At 44.5% G+C, this 17,053-nt stretch overlaps 6 protein-coding genes across 6 annotated transcripts; 2 read left to right on the plus strand and 4 right to left on the minus strand.

Moving 5' to 3' along the window:
• Positions 1-162: 162 nt before the first annotated feature.
• I203_105856 (uncharacterized protein) lies at positions 163-6,242 on the minus strand (the record flags this gene model as incomplete). Its single annotated transcript, XM_065517849.1, has 28 exons — positions 163-194; positions 251-374; positions 441-626; positions 682-716; positions 767-803; positions 862-1,011; positions 1,086-1,169; positions 1,241-1,338; positions 1,393-1,485; positions 1,556-1,691; positions 1,741-1,822; positions 1,895-2,066; positions 2,135-2,278; positions 2,337-2,454; positions 2,510-2,750; positions 2,808-3,255; positions 3,310-3,404; positions 3,468-3,526; positions 3,582-3,831; positions 3,882-3,916; positions 3,971-4,453; positions 4,511-4,629; positions 4,693-4,869; positions 4,943-4,956; positions 5,024-5,298; positions 5,354-5,437; positions 5,510-5,767; positions 5,838-6,242. 28 exons carry the CDS (start codon positions 6,240-6,242, stop codon positions 163-165), a joined length of 4,434 nt encoding a protein of 1,477 aa, XP_065373153.1.
• Positions 6,243-6,648: 406 nt separating this feature from the next.
• I203_105857 (uncharacterized protein) lies at positions 6,649-8,812 on the plus strand (the record flags this gene model as incomplete). Its single annotated transcript, XM_019145008.1, has 2 exons — positions 6,649-7,549; positions 7,734-8,812. The coding sequence occupies 2 exons, from the start codon at positions 6,649-6,651 to the stop codon at positions 8,810-8,812; spliced, it is 1,980 nt and encodes a 659-aa protein (XP_019006343.1).
• A 210-nt stretch (positions 8,813-9,022) lies between these two features.
• I203_105858 (uncharacterized protein) lies at positions 9,023-10,539 on the minus strand (the record flags this gene model as incomplete). The annotated part of the gene is made up of 7 exons (XM_019145009.1): positions 9,023-9,310; positions 9,391-9,581; positions 9,642-9,690; positions 9,759-9,912; positions 9,975-10,114; positions 10,181-10,221; positions 10,290-10,539. 7 exons carry the CDS (start codon positions 10,537-10,539, stop codon positions 9,023-9,025), a joined length of 1,113 nt encoding a protein of 370 aa, XP_019006344.1.
• A 268-nt stretch (positions 10,540-10,807) lies between these two features.
• I203_105859 (uncharacterized protein) lies at positions 10,808-13,264 on the plus strand (the record flags this gene model as incomplete). Its single annotated transcript, XM_019145010.1, has 7 exons — positions 10,808-11,350; positions 11,410-11,573; positions 11,663-11,793; positions 11,865-11,962; positions 12,033-12,294; positions 12,353-12,853; positions 12,927-13,264. 7 exons carry the CDS (start codon positions 10,808-10,810, stop codon positions 13,262-13,264), a joined length of 2,037 nt encoding a protein of 678 aa, XP_019006345.1.
• Positions 13,265-13,967: 703 nt separating this feature from the next.
• On the minus strand, positions 13,968-14,507 carry I203_105860 (40S ribosomal protein eS12; the record flags this gene model as incomplete). Its single annotated transcript, XM_019145011.1, has 2 exons — positions 13,968-14,200; positions 14,279-14,507. 2 exons carry the CDS (start codon positions 14,505-14,507, stop codon positions 13,968-13,970), a joined length of 462 nt encoding a protein of 153 aa, XP_019006346.1.
• Positions 14,508-14,721: 214 nt separating this feature from the next.
• Positions 14,722-16,890, minus strand: I203_105861 (uncharacterized protein; the record flags this gene model as incomplete). The annotated part of the gene is made up of 6 exons (XM_019145012.1): positions 14,722-15,046; positions 15,119-15,808; positions 15,866-16,036; positions 16,097-16,353; positions 16,424-16,528; positions 16,594-16,890. 6 exons carry the CDS (start codon positions 16,888-16,890, stop codon positions 14,722-14,724), a joined length of 1,845 nt encoding a protein of 614 aa, XP_019006347.1.
• Positions 16,891-17,053: the final 163 nt, after the last annotated feature.

Below are 17,053 nucleotides of genomic sequence, written 5' to 3' on the forward strand. Positions count from 1 at the left end.
CGTTGTATAGGTACAGTCTCATGGATTTGTCACACGTTACTGATCGTGTCCAGGAGAATCAAGGGTTGAATCCTGAACTGATCAAGCCTCGTATGGGCTATCGAACAATATTTGATCTTCCTCGTTGATAATTCCAAGTCTCGTGACGCCTCACCGAGCCTACTACCATTGTGGAATCCAACCCAGAACGTAACCTGTCACATCAAATCAGTATTAACCGAAGCTTTAATTTCGCTCGACTTTCACTCACCTTGCGAAAGGTTCTTCAGATCTGTGGCCTCCTCGACCAACGCTTGGACTTGTCGATTAATTGTCAGCGGTTGATCAGCATCTTTGTGGTACCCAATCAACTTTCTTTCGATTTGGGATAAAACCTGAAACCAATCACGATTAGCTACTGCTCGATATCCTCACGAATTCACTGATTGGACCCAACACACTTGTAACGCCTTGGTATTGGTCATACCTGTACTTGAGGATACTTTAGCCATATATGAATCAGTTTCCAAGTAAGTTGCAATCAGAGAATTCTCAATTCGATCGTATATGTCAGATCCGCCCGTACCGCCTATACCGGGAGCTAAACTCTGCGGCACGACATGGGTTTGAACGTGTGATTTCTTGGTCTGTCCAAATCGAAGTGTTAGCAATGTTTATGTCTTTTAGGTAAAAGAAACTTACCTTCGTCTTATTTGGTTTCTCACTTGAGGATTGAGCTACCAACAACTTCAATACTTTTCAGTGGAGACTGGTGTCACGTACTTACTGTTATGATCGGCATGCGAAGGGTCATTTGGCCCAATCTACTCTTATTTCAGCTGACGAGGAGGTTTTTCAATCCCAAATGAAATACGAACTTACAGTCCAAGAAAGTAATGGATCGTACAAAAACGCCTCCAACATTGCCAAAACGGTGCTTCGACTATCTCTCAGAACGCTCATGACGATAAGAGAAGCTTGCTTGAATGTACCTCGGGTTCCAGGTACTTCGAGGCCACCTCTAGAAGCGAGCTACATGACGATATAACGGAGAATCAGTCATACCACTTTACCCGTGAGTGGACAATCAGTGTAAGTTGAATCACCTCAAAAGCATTGGTCATCATCCTTGTTAGTCGGAATGGAACTTTTTCAGGTAAGAATGACCTTTCCTGAGCTACATTGAAGAGCTATCATCCAAGTTCACAGGATCCGTAAGCACTGATTTCCAGAAGATGAATGGTAAGGGGTAATCGCTCACATCGCCAAAATCGATATGTAATGCTCCCCAAGTCAATTGGTCAATCAAGATGTTACTACCGTGTCTATCGCCCAAACCAATGATGTACCCGACGAAACCTATTACAGCATCTTATCAGATGTTTAGCATAAAGATATACTGCGTCGACTCACTGCTTACTCCAACGGTTCGCGCAAAATTAGTTCGTCTTCTTACCCAAATATCGGACGAGGGACTTTTCTGCCACAGCACATCTTTCAAATCACCTATGAATACCATTTACATTGATCAGCATCAGCCTGTCATCATGTCCAGAAAATATGTCGTGTGGCTTACTTTGCTTGGAATGGGACAAGGCAGCTTTCAGCCTTTGTATCTTGGTTGGAATAGGTAACTTGTCGTACCTGTCCATCTCCGCTGGAGGATCAAACCTTGGATTCTCTCTTCGTGGATTGAAAGTCTCGGGATCGTGCTGAATAATAGATCAGTTTCATCTTTCTATCAGGTCGAATTAGACCTACCCCAAGTAACGACGCTGTTTCTCTATCATTAAGATCATTCTGCTTGTTCTTAGCTCGGTTGATCTGAATCATCGACTGAAGTCTATTCCTAGCATCAGCCACATCGCCTATGTATACGGTGGCTCATACAGTGAAGACTAAATTCGATGCTCACTGTTGAGTGTTCGATACCCAGCTAACCAAACCGGCTGAAGGCGAAAGAGGAATAACTTCATATGGTAAGAGATGGAGATTTCTGCTGAACGCATCGGAATTATGATTCAACATCGTGTTGATCAAGTTGAAAAGCTGCATTATCCTCTCGTCTCCTCGTAGATCTTCGTTCCCTATTCGATCGATCAATACTCTCAAATCAGCAAAACCTTTTCGATCGAGTATCAAGTGGCGAGCTCACCTTTCAATAGGAAAGTATAATCCGCTGTGTATGATCGGATGACCAGCTTTCTGGGCAGTTGCTTCGAAGAGAGGATATCGACAATTGGAGCGAAACTGTCGATGAACGCCTGATCATCCAGCTTCAAGTGGGGGTCATATTGACCTTGAATATCTGTCAGCTTCCTTATTGTGCTAGGTTTCAAAAGGTACGTGCAACTCACCTGGCACGGTAAGCACGCAGTCTCTCAGTGAGAGCAATCTGGGTGCAGTACTTGCAAGATGAAGCTTTGATCCAGGTTGTTTCCATTGATTGATCTGAGAATCGAGATCCCCGTATAGCTGTACAAACCCAGTCATCTCCTGCTGAGTTCAAGGACGAGATGATCCTACTGACCTTATAGAGCTCTTGGTAAGCGAAATTGACCAAACTCATCTGCCTAGTAGATTTATACCTTCTCAATGACTTGTCAATCTGGAGCAGCTGGTCACCGAACATCTGAACAAATTGCTCCTCGTCTGGAGTCTCTACAGCCCTCAGATACTGGATATCATGTTCCCAAAGAGTAGGAACTTCATGCCATGCGGTTTCCATTAGGTCTTGTCGAGGAATGACCTTCTCAATTATACTTCGCCACCTGGCCGGAGAGTTTAGCTTACCTGTCCTTCGACCAAAGGTCTTCGGGAAAACTCACTTCTCCATCAGACTTGCAGAAGACCTTATCAATTCTTTTCCTACCAATTCAGCCTGATCTACCAGCCTGATCCCATCAGGCATGGTACAGATGAAACTCATAATCACCCTCGCTGCCTCCTGATGTTCAACTTTACTTGTTTGAGTGGCAGTGAGCAAAGGCCAAATAACAGCATGAGGATACTGTGACGAAATGCTCTTGAGCAAATTGATCAAAGTATACTGAAGATCTTTATGAGGGGTTCCCAGCCTTGCTATAAGCTGGGGAATGGCTGATAACCAAGGCTCGACCGGAGTCAAGCTGAGCTGATTCTCAACTTCCACCAAGACTGCTGTACTTTCTCCGAATCTGAACCAAAGGGTGACTAGTCTGAGTAAAGCTTTGATCACGAATTCTGGGTTCTCTTTGGTCCTTGCTGCAAGGAACAAACCCCTCAGAGCAGGTACGACTGTGCGAGGGAGGTCAGCCTACGAAATTCGGTGGTATTGAGCGAGCGACTTACTGTAGCTGCTGACTGCCACAGAGTCAGATCTAGAGAATTCATTCATCTCGAAGATGCTGAGAGACCGTTCAGCCAAGGAGAAGCAGGCAGCGTACCTGCACATGTCAAAGTTGGTAACTCTCAAATACAGCACAACTCAAACATAGCACAACACCTACCAATCGTTATCCAGCTTGGACGCAAGGGAGGTGAAATTGAGCACTTGGGATTGTTCATCCTATGGAACGGGTAAGCTTCTACAGATGGCGGTTGAGATGTGTCTGCACACTCACAGAGGCCCAGCTTGCCCCTTGTAAGGCCGCAGTCCATTCAGCTATTCTATAGTATCTTCTTGACAAGATCTGATGGTCAAGTCTGGTATGATTAGCCATGATGCTTAGAGGTTGTAAGCCCAATCCTTGTCTTTCCAACGGTTCTTGATCGACTCCAATATGTTGTAGGAAATCACGAGTATGCTTGACAAGTTTATGAAGAATTTCATGCAGTTTATTTTGATCTTGCGTCTGGTATGCGTTCTTCCATCTAAACCAAAATGAGCTCATAATACAAAATTGACTCAATCGAAGACTTACTCGAATCTGAATCTGGTATACTCCACTTTACATCCCTGTTAGCAGTCATTAGCGACCGTATATGCAACGAAGTTATTGAGAATACTGACCAATGGAGTTACTTCCGGTGTAATCTTTCTCAAGATGCTTTGGGCAGCCTGATGCATTCCAGCACTCTCACATAGCTTCGCACAATCGATGAAACAGCTCTGAAGCTGCATGATAGTAGCTGGAACAGCCAACGTCCAAAGTTCCAGTCTCTTCAACCAAGTAGTGGGATCAGCGTGACTTTTCTTAAATCTAGTTTTCCAAGTACTAATTATGTTGTCCCTCATCTCCGGCTGCGATTTGTATTGGATCACTTCTTGAAGTTCGACTAGTAATTCCGTCTTGGCCAAAGTTCGATGAGCCACTTGAGGTCCTACATCCAGCTGAACTTGAACTTCGTCATAGGACAAACTTTGAGCTTTGCTGATATGGTGGAAAGCCGAGGCGTACTGTCCATTATGAACGTCGATGATGGCTTTGTAAAGTGATTTACTGGTTCCTTTTGGGTGGAATGCAAGGTAATCTGCCATTGTTTCGAAGTCTCCCTACAGCCGCACTTTGAACGCTTCGAAAGGACAAGAGTACAGAGTCTCTGCACTTACCATATGCCATGCGGCAGCTGTAGCCCAATGGGCGGTATTCCTCCTTTCGGTATCGTTCAATCCCTCGAAGAGTGTTTGAGCAAGTTCGTATCCCTGTTGATACGCTCCCAAAGCATGATCTAAAGTGGCATGATGATCAGCGTATGGCGAAGGAAAAGACGTGCACGTGTTTTGATACTCACAGCAAATCATCTTGGTATTGAAAGACGAAAAGCTCGTTCCCTCTTGACCTTGATCGAGCTTGTTTTGAGCATCGAGAGCTTGTTGCCAGTGAGACAGTTGAGTGATCCATAATGGTTCCGGCTCAACTTGCCAATCGTTCTCTAGCCATAAAAGTGTACTCCAAGCGGTATCGTAACCTTTGTTCCAAGAATAGATGATACATCAGTCACATGTCATGTCCCAAGGGTCGCGTTCGGAAAGCGTACGCACCAGCTGATCCAACTCTGCTCATGAGAAGAATGTTTGTCAGGAAATTGTCCCAAGTTCATCACAGGTATAGCCAGAACTCACCTTATATTAGTTTCGACAAGATTACCAATATTCTCTTGAACAGGGAAATTTTCTGCATTCTGCTCCACATACCATAATACCACACCCGGAACCGCTTGATTGAGCGCACCGTTGAAATGATTGAGTGCACATGCTTTAGCGGCTTCGTGTACGCTAGGTGCGAATTCCCTTTTGTCTTTATGGAAAAATGCGAGTAATTCAAGTAAGACAATGGTTATCTCTTGACTGACTGATATATCATTCAGGATCGATACTAGCGTGCTATCGACGACGTTCTGCGAAAGAACTAAAGTTTCAGCTCAACAATTTTGGGAGACGATGAGGACTTACCTTGAAAGCTGGATCGGACTCAAGCTGGACGTAACATTTCATAAAAGATGTTTGGAATAGTTCTTCGTGAATGAGTGGACCAAGCTTTGTCCCGGAACATACATTAGATAGATCAAAAGTCGGAATATCTATGACTTGATGTTTGATCCAGCTCACCTTTGAAGCAATAACTAGTTCCGGAACATTACTAGATTCCAAAGTAGCTTGATACAGATTATGTAGCCAGATGTTAGGATTATCATGAGCTGAAGATAGGAGAGTTTGCGACCAGGCTTGTTGGACGGTTCTCGATTTCGGAGGTAAATTGTGAGCTAGTATCTCGGCTAATAAGGGATGTTGTTCTTTCTGAGCTGGTTGAACACTGGATCCAGCTGGTAATGGAGTATTGGCTTGTGAATTTGGAGCGGTCCTAAGCTATTTGACCCAACCGAAGATTATTCTCAATATACATCTCCAGCCGATAGAATGTGGAAGATAGACTCACGCTCCTTGGTCTCCCTATAAGGCTCTTCTCGCTATTCCAAACTGTCAAATCCAATTTTTCAATCATCCAAACTAGCTCTTCCAACTCTTCATATTGCTTTTCTTTACCCAGAGCTCGAAGGGGTTTCACCAAACAGCTTTTCATAGGTTCCAATATCTCTGATACGTGATCCAAAAGCTTCAAAGCAGATACGATGACGGGTAATGGTTTATAAACTTCTAATCCTCTTAGGAGGAGTGGTAACCAGATTGAAGATGTCAATGTTAACGCCTGTTTCAGTTTCGGATTAGCTAGCATTCGAAGGCCTTCTAACCACACTGTCTCATCGTCAGGTGCTGCGATCAGGGCCTGACAGATCAAGGGGACCATTCGATGGGTTATGTGGTACTGTGGGTTACCGGACATGATGCTTGTTGAGGTTGATCGTGTTACAGTGTCCGTTTGATGGATACACAGTGTATGAAGGTTGTTTCTTACCAAGTCTCCATTTTTCGATTTCGTTATCGATATGAATGTATGTTAGCTTGTCCATACGCTCGTCTGTCCCTTCCATTCATGCAGTCACGGGCGATGTTCCGCCTTTGTATCGAGATGTACAAAGGATTCACGTTGACCAGGAGTTATGAGCCACTCTTATTCCCACTCGCATTTCGGGTAAATCGAGGTGATGACTTCCGGATGCAGCGATCACCTCAACAACGTTCTTACATCTCCGATCCCTTCTCCCCCTATCACCAACATCCCATCCAGCTTACCGCCAATTCCAGTTCTATCACAACTCGCAAACACCCCCGTCCGATGATCCTCCACCATGCCTAGAGACAAGGGTAAAGGCAAACCCAAGGCTGTCGACTCGACTACCGAGAACGCACCTTTACTCGGCTCACCTTCAAGAACCTATCATACCACCCAAACGCAACCTTCTTCTGAGGACCAGATCATCCAACCTCAGCAGCGCAGGACTTCTCGGCTCACCTCGATCATCTATACGGTCTTGATCGTGCTACTATCTTTCCTGATTTCTTTCTTACTGTTCCTCATACTATTGGCAGGATCGTACAAACCCTCACCCTCGGAATTATCCACTTTACCCAAAACGGCTTTCAGCTACTCGCCGCCAGGTTCGATATCGATAGTCAACGTGACCGACGATGGGATCCTGCTCAATATCAGCTTGCGGTGTGGTATAGATGCGGATGAAGCATTTGGAGTGAAAGCGAAAGTGTTCGCTACCCCTGAAGAAAAAGCGGATGCGGAGGAAAGAGGTGAAAGAGGGTTGGGGTCGAAATGGTGGGAGAATATAAGAAAGTGGACTGCACATAGGTTCCTATCCAAATTGGATAACCCATCTGTATCGGTCAATATACCATCTTCAATCGAGATTACATCCCGGCAATTCAAGTCTTCACCATTATTATCAGTCAATGTATTAGACGAACTGGAAGTACCGTTGATATGGGATATATCACCTCGACCCCTACCGCCGGGATCTCAACCTGATTGGTTACGGCCAATATCATTTACTGCTCTGGCTAAACCGCTAGCATCGACAGGAGAATTATGGGAATTCGTACAGAGAGGATGGGTAGAAGGTGCAATACGTGTGACGATAGAGGTGAATCATGTGATAGCTAGACCATCGGAGATTGCTTGGTGGACCAAATATGCTGAAGTGGAGAAAGAAGATTTGACGATGGATATCACTTCACCTAGTGAGTGTCAGATTCTGTATTTGGCCTGCTATTCTTATGTTGGTTGTCTGTTTTGGCGGTTCAGTTTCACATCCATATACGATCCTTCCACGCCCTTGATCAGTCATGTGTACAAGAAGAAAGATTCAGAGCTGCAATCAAAATATTGTCTATAGCTACTGAACTGACATCTCGTCAACTTTAGTTCCTCGCTTACCCCATCTGCCAAATCCCGGAAGACCCCTCAATCTATCAGAACTCGTCACACTGCAGCACTATTCGTTCGATACTACCCAAACGCCCAAGGCATTGACTATCCAAGCTATCGCTACGGTCCCAAACTTTGCACCCGATCTCAACGCTACTCTAGATTTCAGCCTACCGTTTTCAATAGCCTTACCGGCTACAAGAGATGGCCTAGTAGGAGAAAGTAAGATGGCTGAAGTCATCACTGAACCCGTCATCATCGGAGGAGTCACCGAGGACATCCTGTTGAACATATCTGGAGTTATCACTGCGGATCTGAGTGAACGTTCCTCTCTAATCGGTTCATCACCGTTATCATTGTTCTTACAGAACTATCTACATGGTAGAGATAATCCCATCTTAGTTCAGGGTTTATCAGATTTACCTCCATTCGTTCCACCAACTATCGTCCATCCGCCCAATTGGCTCTTACATACTCTACCCTCATTATCGCTCTCACTCAATTTCCCTGGACCTAGTCCAACTCCGAAAATAATTCGATCGGTGACCATCGAACATATGAGAATATCAGAAAGTCAAGGCAAGATGAAAGCTTCAGGTATCGTAGTGGCCGAAGTTGGATTAACTAAAGATATGCAAAATGTCATGGTGGATGTGGTAGAAGTTTTACCTGATGTGTATGTGTTCGATGGTCCTTCCCCACCCGATGATGAAGATTTACCAGGTGATGGGGGTGGTGATTTCCCACCAAAGGCATTTGGACATATACGACCTACCGATTATCTCAATTCGACTACGACACGAGGAGAAAATGGAAGATTGATCGTGAGAGCGCCATTGAATCAGGTTGACTTGGATATCTTACCGGGAAGAGATGGCGTGTTATCTGAATTCATCAGTAAGATCGTATTTAAAGGAGGTGCGTTAGCTGGGGTGAAGGGTATAGCGAGTGTCGGAGTAGAGATTATGGGAGTGAATGGGAAGGTTAGATTGGATAATTTACCTGTAAGGGGTGAATTCTGGGTTGGAAAGCAGAGATTAGCTGTTGACATCGAACGACAATCAGGGGAAGAATAGTAGATCAGTTCAATGATTTCCTTGACCATTGTCTTCTTTTTTTTTGATTTTTGTATTTGTACTTCTTGTTCTACTTGATTTGGTTGTTACATTATTCATCATTTGTAACGTACTGTATATGCGGGGTATCAAGTTGTTTCTTCTATATTTACAATATATGTATGTACATTTCCCTTCTAGCTTTACACATGAATCTGACACCGATCATTCTCATACGTATACTTGACCTTTCACCCGTAATATCTCATCTTTCAACCATTGTGCAGTCTCCAGACTTACATTCCAAGTAACATCCAAAGCTTTCAACCCCAATCCATCATTATCGTCTTTCGCATCGATTTCTGAATGAGTGAGAGATAAAGCCGCTAAAGCCAAATATGAGTGGAATGGATCAGGATAATCTTCAGGTTCTTTACCGAATCCACCTAAAGGGAATTGAGCTGAGAGTAGGAAAGTTCGATCTGCATCTCGGTTGATCAGATTTGAATGACCAAGGATCTAACGATAAGAAATGCCCAGCTTTGGTTTAGCACATATACACGCAAGGTCTTCGAGATATACTGATCCTCTTCACTCACACTGATAGCTCCACCACACCAAAACGAGTAACATACGTCCTCCAATTTACCTGGTCTACCTTGGAACCCACCTATCTGACGAGATATCAACCATCTGAGCGTTTCTTGAGGTGAAATCTGATATTCAGGTCGAGTCTGCGTGTGTCTGTCGAGGATTGACTGTGTCGCGAGAGAGCAGTATGTCGTACCGCCTAGAATACCATAATTAGTCAATGTAGCTTTTAGCATTATTTAACGAGATAAGTATTCACCTTGAGCTTCGACCACCCCAGGTCTCGAAGCGTAAGCTCCTTCCCAGGTCTACCAATTCCAAATATATCAGCTGGACCCATCCATGGATCAGTAATCGTAATGGTGACTATTCTCACCTTGCATCTCCCTATAAAACTCTTGGCTAGATCTATATCTATACCCGAGAAATCACCAATGATATCCGATATCACACTCGTACAATAACTGATCCGCACGTCACTTTGGAACCCTTCGTTAGGGTAGGTCTCATCTCCTGGTACAGGTGAGAAACTGACAAATACCATCAACGTCAGAATCGGTATTCATCCCGTCAGTTGTTGAGAAAGGCTTACGAGCCATCTTTCGCTTGACACGATTTGAGGAAGTTGATCAATCCTGGTATATCCAGTCGATCGAGGGGTGCTCGGAGGATTGCTAAGCTCATTAGAGCGGTGTATGTCGAAGGTATATGTGCAGGCGATGTCTTGTCGTTCTAGCCAGACCAAACGCAACCAATCAGTGGTGTCCTAGGAAGTTGTACCATTGAGATCATACGTACAAAAGTGGTCATAAATGTCGAACCTCTGAATCCACCCGTAGCTATGTACATCCGTCCATTCAGTTTCAATCTACTGCGAGGCTGAAATAGATGTTTATGCAGGACGTACGAGCCTGCAGTGACCATATCCAATCTATCCACCCATCTCTCTGTTCCCTCGTTGTCTTCTCATCTAACGCACCGAGAAGGTCCAACCCGGATATACAGAAGAAAGCAGCGGTGATCCTGTTCGAGTCGCTACCCTGCGCAGCGGTAGGTAACGCCCTCAGACATCTTAGAAAATAGTCTATATGGCCATTTCGCTTGAACGTAATTTGTCTTTGTCGAACAGTCGTTGGATCTAAATCTGGATCTGTCATGACATCGGGGATGGTTCGAGTAAGTGTACCAATAAATGTATGAAGAACGTTTGTTGTGAGTGATGTTGCCTGATTTACGCGAATTGCAGGGAATATGAGATTCAGGCTAGAGTACATTCGACATTCCCTCCAAACGCGTAGCTGCAACTGATTGTTATTGTCGTTCCTATCCCATGTTCTCATTCAACATTACCAGTCAATCCTCTTCTTGTCAACTTACCGCATCTCATCAGCAAGCCAAGAGGATAGCAGTGTAACTACCTGATAGATGTCACAGCAAGACTCGGATCCACAAATTACACCTACCGCTTCACCTACACCGAAGCAGGGAGTACAATCATCTTCATCTTCGTTCTCACCTATCACACCTTTGACCTCGAACCAATACGTACTATCTCATCCAGTAGCATCGGAATCGCTAAGCGATCTGAACAAAGCTTCGATCGATACAGGATATACAATCACTCCAACTGGTACCGGAAGGCCTTCTGAGGATATACCAGCATCTGCTGAAGGTTCAGGCTCGAGGTCAGGTTCAGGAGGATCATTCAACTCTGATTCCATACTTGAAGTATTGGATAACGACGATGAAGAGTATGACGAAGAGGAAGTAATGACTTTCTTAAATAATAATGGACATAGTACGAATGATGAGGAGACGGGCACGGAAGATTTTGAATTCGACGTTTCGGATCCTCTGGTAAACGGTTCTGGGTCTGGATCAAGGGGTAGGAATAAGAGGAAGGGTAGAAGGAGACGGAGAGGAAGATGGAATGAGGGTGAAGAGAAGGAAGAGAAGGGATTATTGGAGGTGAGTCCGAGTCGCTATCAATACATGGAGATATGATTACTGATGATGAATTTTGCTAGCTCATACCATCGTTGATCCTTGCTCATCCCCTCCCACTCCTCCCGCTACTGGCATTATTACCTTATAACTTCCTGCCTGCCGGTGTGGTCTTATTCGTACCCGTCTTCTGCGTCTTGGCATTGCTGTCTGCTTGCGCGCATGTGGTCATCGTATATCTAGCATGGTGAGTGATTGTGCTCATCATCTACCAATACCATTCAGACGAACGCGGAGAGGCAACTTGAACTCATCTTATGCGCATTGCTGCACTAGGTACTTGAAGGTCTCATCATTTGAAGAAGTATTCGCAGCCGTCACTGCGAAGTATGGTAAATACGGCTTATGGACCGGAAGAGGGTTCGTAGTTTGTGCTGTTTTTGGTGTAGTTGTCAGTTGGATTGAAAGTGAGTGACACATCGTCATGTATTACTGTATCTCCTTGCGAAAGCTAATTGACCCTCCGCACCCATTATAGCCCTTCATCCTTTACTTCAACCAGTTATCGAGACCTATTTACCTAAAAACGCCGTTTTTGAGTCAAGAGTATTTTGGACGATAATCGTTTCTTCAGCGGTAAGTGTCGGTTATCGCTTCTCATCTGGAACACGAACGAGTGCAACAAGCTGATTTATCCTCTATACAGCTATTACCTTCTCTTCTTCCCTCACGAATGACCAGATCGCTCAGACGATCACCCATAGTCATCGCCCTGTTACTTCCGGTCGTAGCCTTCTTGGTGATTGGACGAACGGTCGAGATCAAAAAGGCTTCAGAGCTTCCTCAACCGATAGGGGAAGACAATGGGACGGAAAACGGCGGAGAGGTTATAACGGAGGTTTTGGGTCATTTGTTGAGGAAGAGGAGATTTGGTTTAGCAGGTGGTAGTAGTGCAGGTGCTGGGTTGAGTAAGTCTATCGTCATTTAAAACCCACCATATTGCTAATCAACAAAGGTGTAATTTAGCCACCTTGACTATATTCTTCTCACCTCACATCAACACCCTACCGATTCATGCCTCACTCGCTCGATCCAAAAGCACTTCCTTCCCTATCCCATGTTTGCTCGCATCCTCCTTGATCCTCATCTTATGTCTCCCTTTAGCCCTGGTCCCTTATTACCTCTTACCTCCCTTGGACCAATCCAGTCCAACACCCATATCAAGTCCTACTACCCCCTCAGGCGTTTTCGCAAGATTGCCCGCCGATGATGGATGGGTGAACATCTCGCGCATCTTGATGTGCGTGGTCATCCTAGGCTCGACAAATATGTGGATCTTGAGAGGTAGAGATACGATTTTACGTTCGATGGGCGTCGATCAAGGTGAAAGATTGAAAGCTGGTAGATGGGTTGGAATAGCCATTTGGGGAGTAGTGGTGCTAGTAGCGAGTATAAGTGGTTGGATAGCTGAAAAGATTGAATTGCTCGGTGTGCTGAGTGTGTTGGCTGTAGGATGGTTTTTGCCTTGTGAGTGTACTTCGTAAATCATCATTCAAAGCCTACAAGTGAAGCTGATTTGTGTGAGTTTAATGTGAACTAGCCCTATTCTTCATCATCACCTTCCATGTCCGATCTCCACTCTCCATCATATTCCCATCGCGAAACACCCCTATATCCGAACATGACCAGACGAACAACCCTGGTACTCCCTCTAGGAGACTACCATCCTCGATGAATGGACATGGTCATGGACATAATCGAACGAACAGTTTGAACGACCCATCAACGGATATATTACTGGCGAGAAAAGAAAAACAATTACAGAAAAGACGGTTGGGTAGAAGGTTATGGCAGGATTTGTTAGTTTATATAGGTATTTTACCTACTGGTGTGGTTTGCTTGATTTGGACTTTTGGTAGTTTTTTGGGTATTTGGTGATCACATATATATATTCCATATTAACATATCTGACGATGAGATGTGTCTTGCATTCGTCAGTTGGTTTCAATATGCAAAGTTCGAGTGTATCCTCATATGACATACTTTGATCGTTGTTATCAGTCATTTCATGGTATTACATTCGACAGTGTTAGCAGTCTTGAGTCCGAAGAGATTGCAAGCCGACATGAGCATCATTGACTGCGCCACATTGACCTTCATGTGTACGCTTCCACACCCATGCATATACTATATATCATCTATCAGCCATCCTGACACCTTGTCCACCAAGCAACAAGCGATGCAAAGAAGGAAAGACCTGTAAATTCAACAACGAATCAATCAGTATAATTCCAATTTCCGATATTTCAAATCACGATCACCGAAAAAGGCAGGTATAGATCAGACAGCGGATTGCCCTCCGAAGAGAGTAGGTTCGATTCCTAGGGATTGTCGACACTTTACAATGCGAAGAGGGAGTCCCATATTCATCAGGGTGTGGTAGATAAGGGTGTGGTAGATAGAAAAATAAGGAGGGTTGAAGTACAGGCTTAGGCTTGCGATGAAGGATGATTGAACATTATGAGATTGTTTATTACTCACGTTGATGAATCGGAGGATGACAATGGATGATAGAGTAATCAATGCATTTATCGGGTCTTGAAGTCTATTGTTCCAATTGAAATTAGTATTTGAGATTCTCTCATGTATGTGAAGAAGTGATTAACTCACAGTCGAGGAGGACTTGGAGAGCAGGGGAGTCTTGACCGTAGTTGGTGATAACTACACAAGAGCATCCAACGACCTTTCTGGGTTTACCTTCTCTGTCAATCTTGGCGAGACCAGCCCATTGACCGAGAACCTTGGCATCGGAAACTTTGATGAGTTGGATGGAGTGTTCGGCACAGAGAGCTTCAATGAGTTTGAGGTATTCGGCTACATACATCAACAGAAATACAAATTAGCTTTCTCATTCCCATTGATGACACGATTATGTAGAGCAATCCGAATCACCCTCAGTGACGGTCTCAACCAAGACACACAAATGAGCTTCCCTCTTATCAAGAGCCTTAGCACATTCCCTCAAACCTCTAGCGAGACCATCGTGGACCAAAGCGGTCTTGATGACTTGTTGTAGGGCATCCTCAACGGAGAGAGGTCCAGATTTGTCGGCAACTTCGACTTCGGCACCTTCGACCTCGACAGGGGGGTTGGAAACGGTTTCAGATCCAGCGTCAGACATTTTGGGGGATGTTTTTTAGTCTTCTTCCACTGTTGGGTGTTTAAAGATAAAGATAGATGAGATAAGATACAAAAAGAGTAACGTCAAAAGCCTCAAAATTCAACAAAACGTCAATGTCAACTTTGCCAAGTTGAGATGGTTATCGGCGTTTACCGGAGTTTTTATATTCACATCTATAATCCACATGTGGCGTATCTATCTCACAGATAAATAATTACGTAATCAACCTCCACACTGTAAGTCCACCTTTCCTCTCATCTTCATCCTGCAAGAGATCAAACCCATTCCACACATGCCATACTCGCTCATATCCAAGACGTACCAACTCATCACTGACAGAGGAGGATACACCTTTGATAGTCTCCAGCCTTCTGAGAACTTCACCAAAGAGGACCAGATGAGTTGGTCTGGCCGGACTTGCGGTGAGATTGGCAATTTCATGTAATTGGGCGGGAGGGTATGGGAAGACTTCTTGCAGGTATGATACAGGTGATTGGTAGAAGAAGGATTGTTGAGTGCGGTGTGTTTCAGAGTTGACACTGAGTTGATGGAAGAATTGTATATCAGTCACATTTGAACAGTCAGGTGATCATAGAAGAACAGTTATTTACCCTATCGGAGGTTCACAAGTCAAGAACCATCCTTCCATATCCTTGAGATGTAAATGACTTTGCCAGGGTATTGAATGGCATGGTGTCAAAGATACCAATGATCCAACCTCTCCTAATTGACCTCTTCGAAGCACATTCATGACTTCCACTTGAGCCTTTCCATGGAATAGGTTGAGGTAAAGAAATGGTACGATCGGTGCCAGAAGGATCAGGTAGAATGAGATTTTCGTTAATCTAGTGTACTGTCGAATCGAGTCGGACAATCTGTAGATTCCAAATACCGTGGGACGATAAGAGGTTGTAAGTGATGATATGGCAAAGATCAAAAATGCTGGAAGAAGAGGATGAAGGAATCTCCATTCTGAATGAGGCGATAAAGACAATATACCAATTGAGAAAGTAACCGCCCTAGCCATCAGCCGTAGAGGTTCAGGGGTGTCTAGTTGCTTGAGTCGACCTGGAAGGATGGAGGAAGGAAGAAGCGCCGAGAAGAAACCTTGAATCCACCAATACCATATTGGGAATAGCATAATTGGGAGGGACTGGGTGAGGTGATATAGATGATTAGTAGAACCGTAGAAGGACGAAATGTTTCGGATGATATTGTGATGGATGAACGTCAAGGCTGGGAAGCAAAGTCGACCAGTGAAGTGGTAGTCAATATAAGTGGATGCAGCGAAAGTAGCGGTACTATTCCAGAATTAGCTATATGACTCCCACTTATGCGTGGAGAGATTCTCAACTTACGAGCTGATGGCTGCGATAGCAATGACCCGTAGACTTGCTATAATCCCAGAGCTCCTCAGCGTCCTGATGACTAGGTGAATACCCAGAAACATCCATAGAGAGATAGTTGTAGGTCTTATACAAAGTGCTGTCGTAGCTAGTATGACGGACAAAGGGAGATTGTCGGTACATCTTAAGGGACCTCGTTGAATCAGCTTGCATGATATCCACTATGCGGATGAGCCGACTCACATGACGGGATAAAGTGAGGGGACATCCCTATCCATAGCGATATAGTCTAGTTTCGCTTGATTCTCCTCTGTTCTAATCTGCTTCTTGTCTTTCTCGAATGCGGAAGGCTTCAGGTTATCGCTAGAAGGTTTGGATGGGATTAAGGATGGTAATGGGACATAACACAGTGCCATAGTAGTAAGCAATGTCTCAGGGGAAGTTGATAATGATCTTGGCAATAGGTGTGCATTGAAGAGAGATGTCAAGGAGAGGAACAGCTGTGTCGGTACAATATAGGATTGTCAGCTGGCGAAAGCGTACTTGGTAGGTTATAAAGTACTAGCTCACAGCGGAAGACGAAGCACCTGGACCTATTAGCTTCGAAGCCAGCTTATAGGTGTGATAATCCGTCAATGCAGCTACCAGTATACCAACCAATCTAGGGGCGATGACCTACAGCATCCATCAGATGAGTTAGCCCTTTTCCTTTCCATACTATCGGGTTGTGTTAAACGTACGATCCATTCCGTCTTATCTAGTCCGGTGATCTGTAAGACCCTATAAACACCTACAAACACCCCAGGCCAAATCCATCCCCTCATCCTTCCTCCTACCATGTAAATATCCCACCATGTCCCAGTGAGAGGGGTAGTTAAATCCCTCCATTCCCATGTCAGATAACCATATCCGAAGACGTAGTTGTGGGCAGGTTCTAACGCTTGATAGAATTCGTCAGGTTGGAAATACGTTTGAGGGAGTGGTAGTGTGAGTAATGTACGGATCAGGAATGCGAGGATGAACGCTTTGGGTATCATCGAATTGATCTATTAGATAAGGTGAACAGGGGACACAGAGATATGAGATGAAAGAATGGGAGAACGAGCAAATGAGGAATGACGTTTGTTGAACTTCATGTTAACCGGCGGAAACCATCTTTCATCTTGTTCCTTGTTTCTTGTATCTAGTGTCTCCTCTTCG

The sequence above is a fragment of the Kwoniella mangroviensis genome, assembly GCF_000507465.2.
Source record: "Kwoniella mangroviensis CBS 8507 chromosome 1 map unlocalized Ctg02, whole genome shotgun sequence".
Lineage (NCBI taxonomy): Eukaryota > Fungi > Basidiomycota > Tremellomycetes > Tremellales > Cryptococcaceae > Kwoniella > Kwoniella mangrovensis.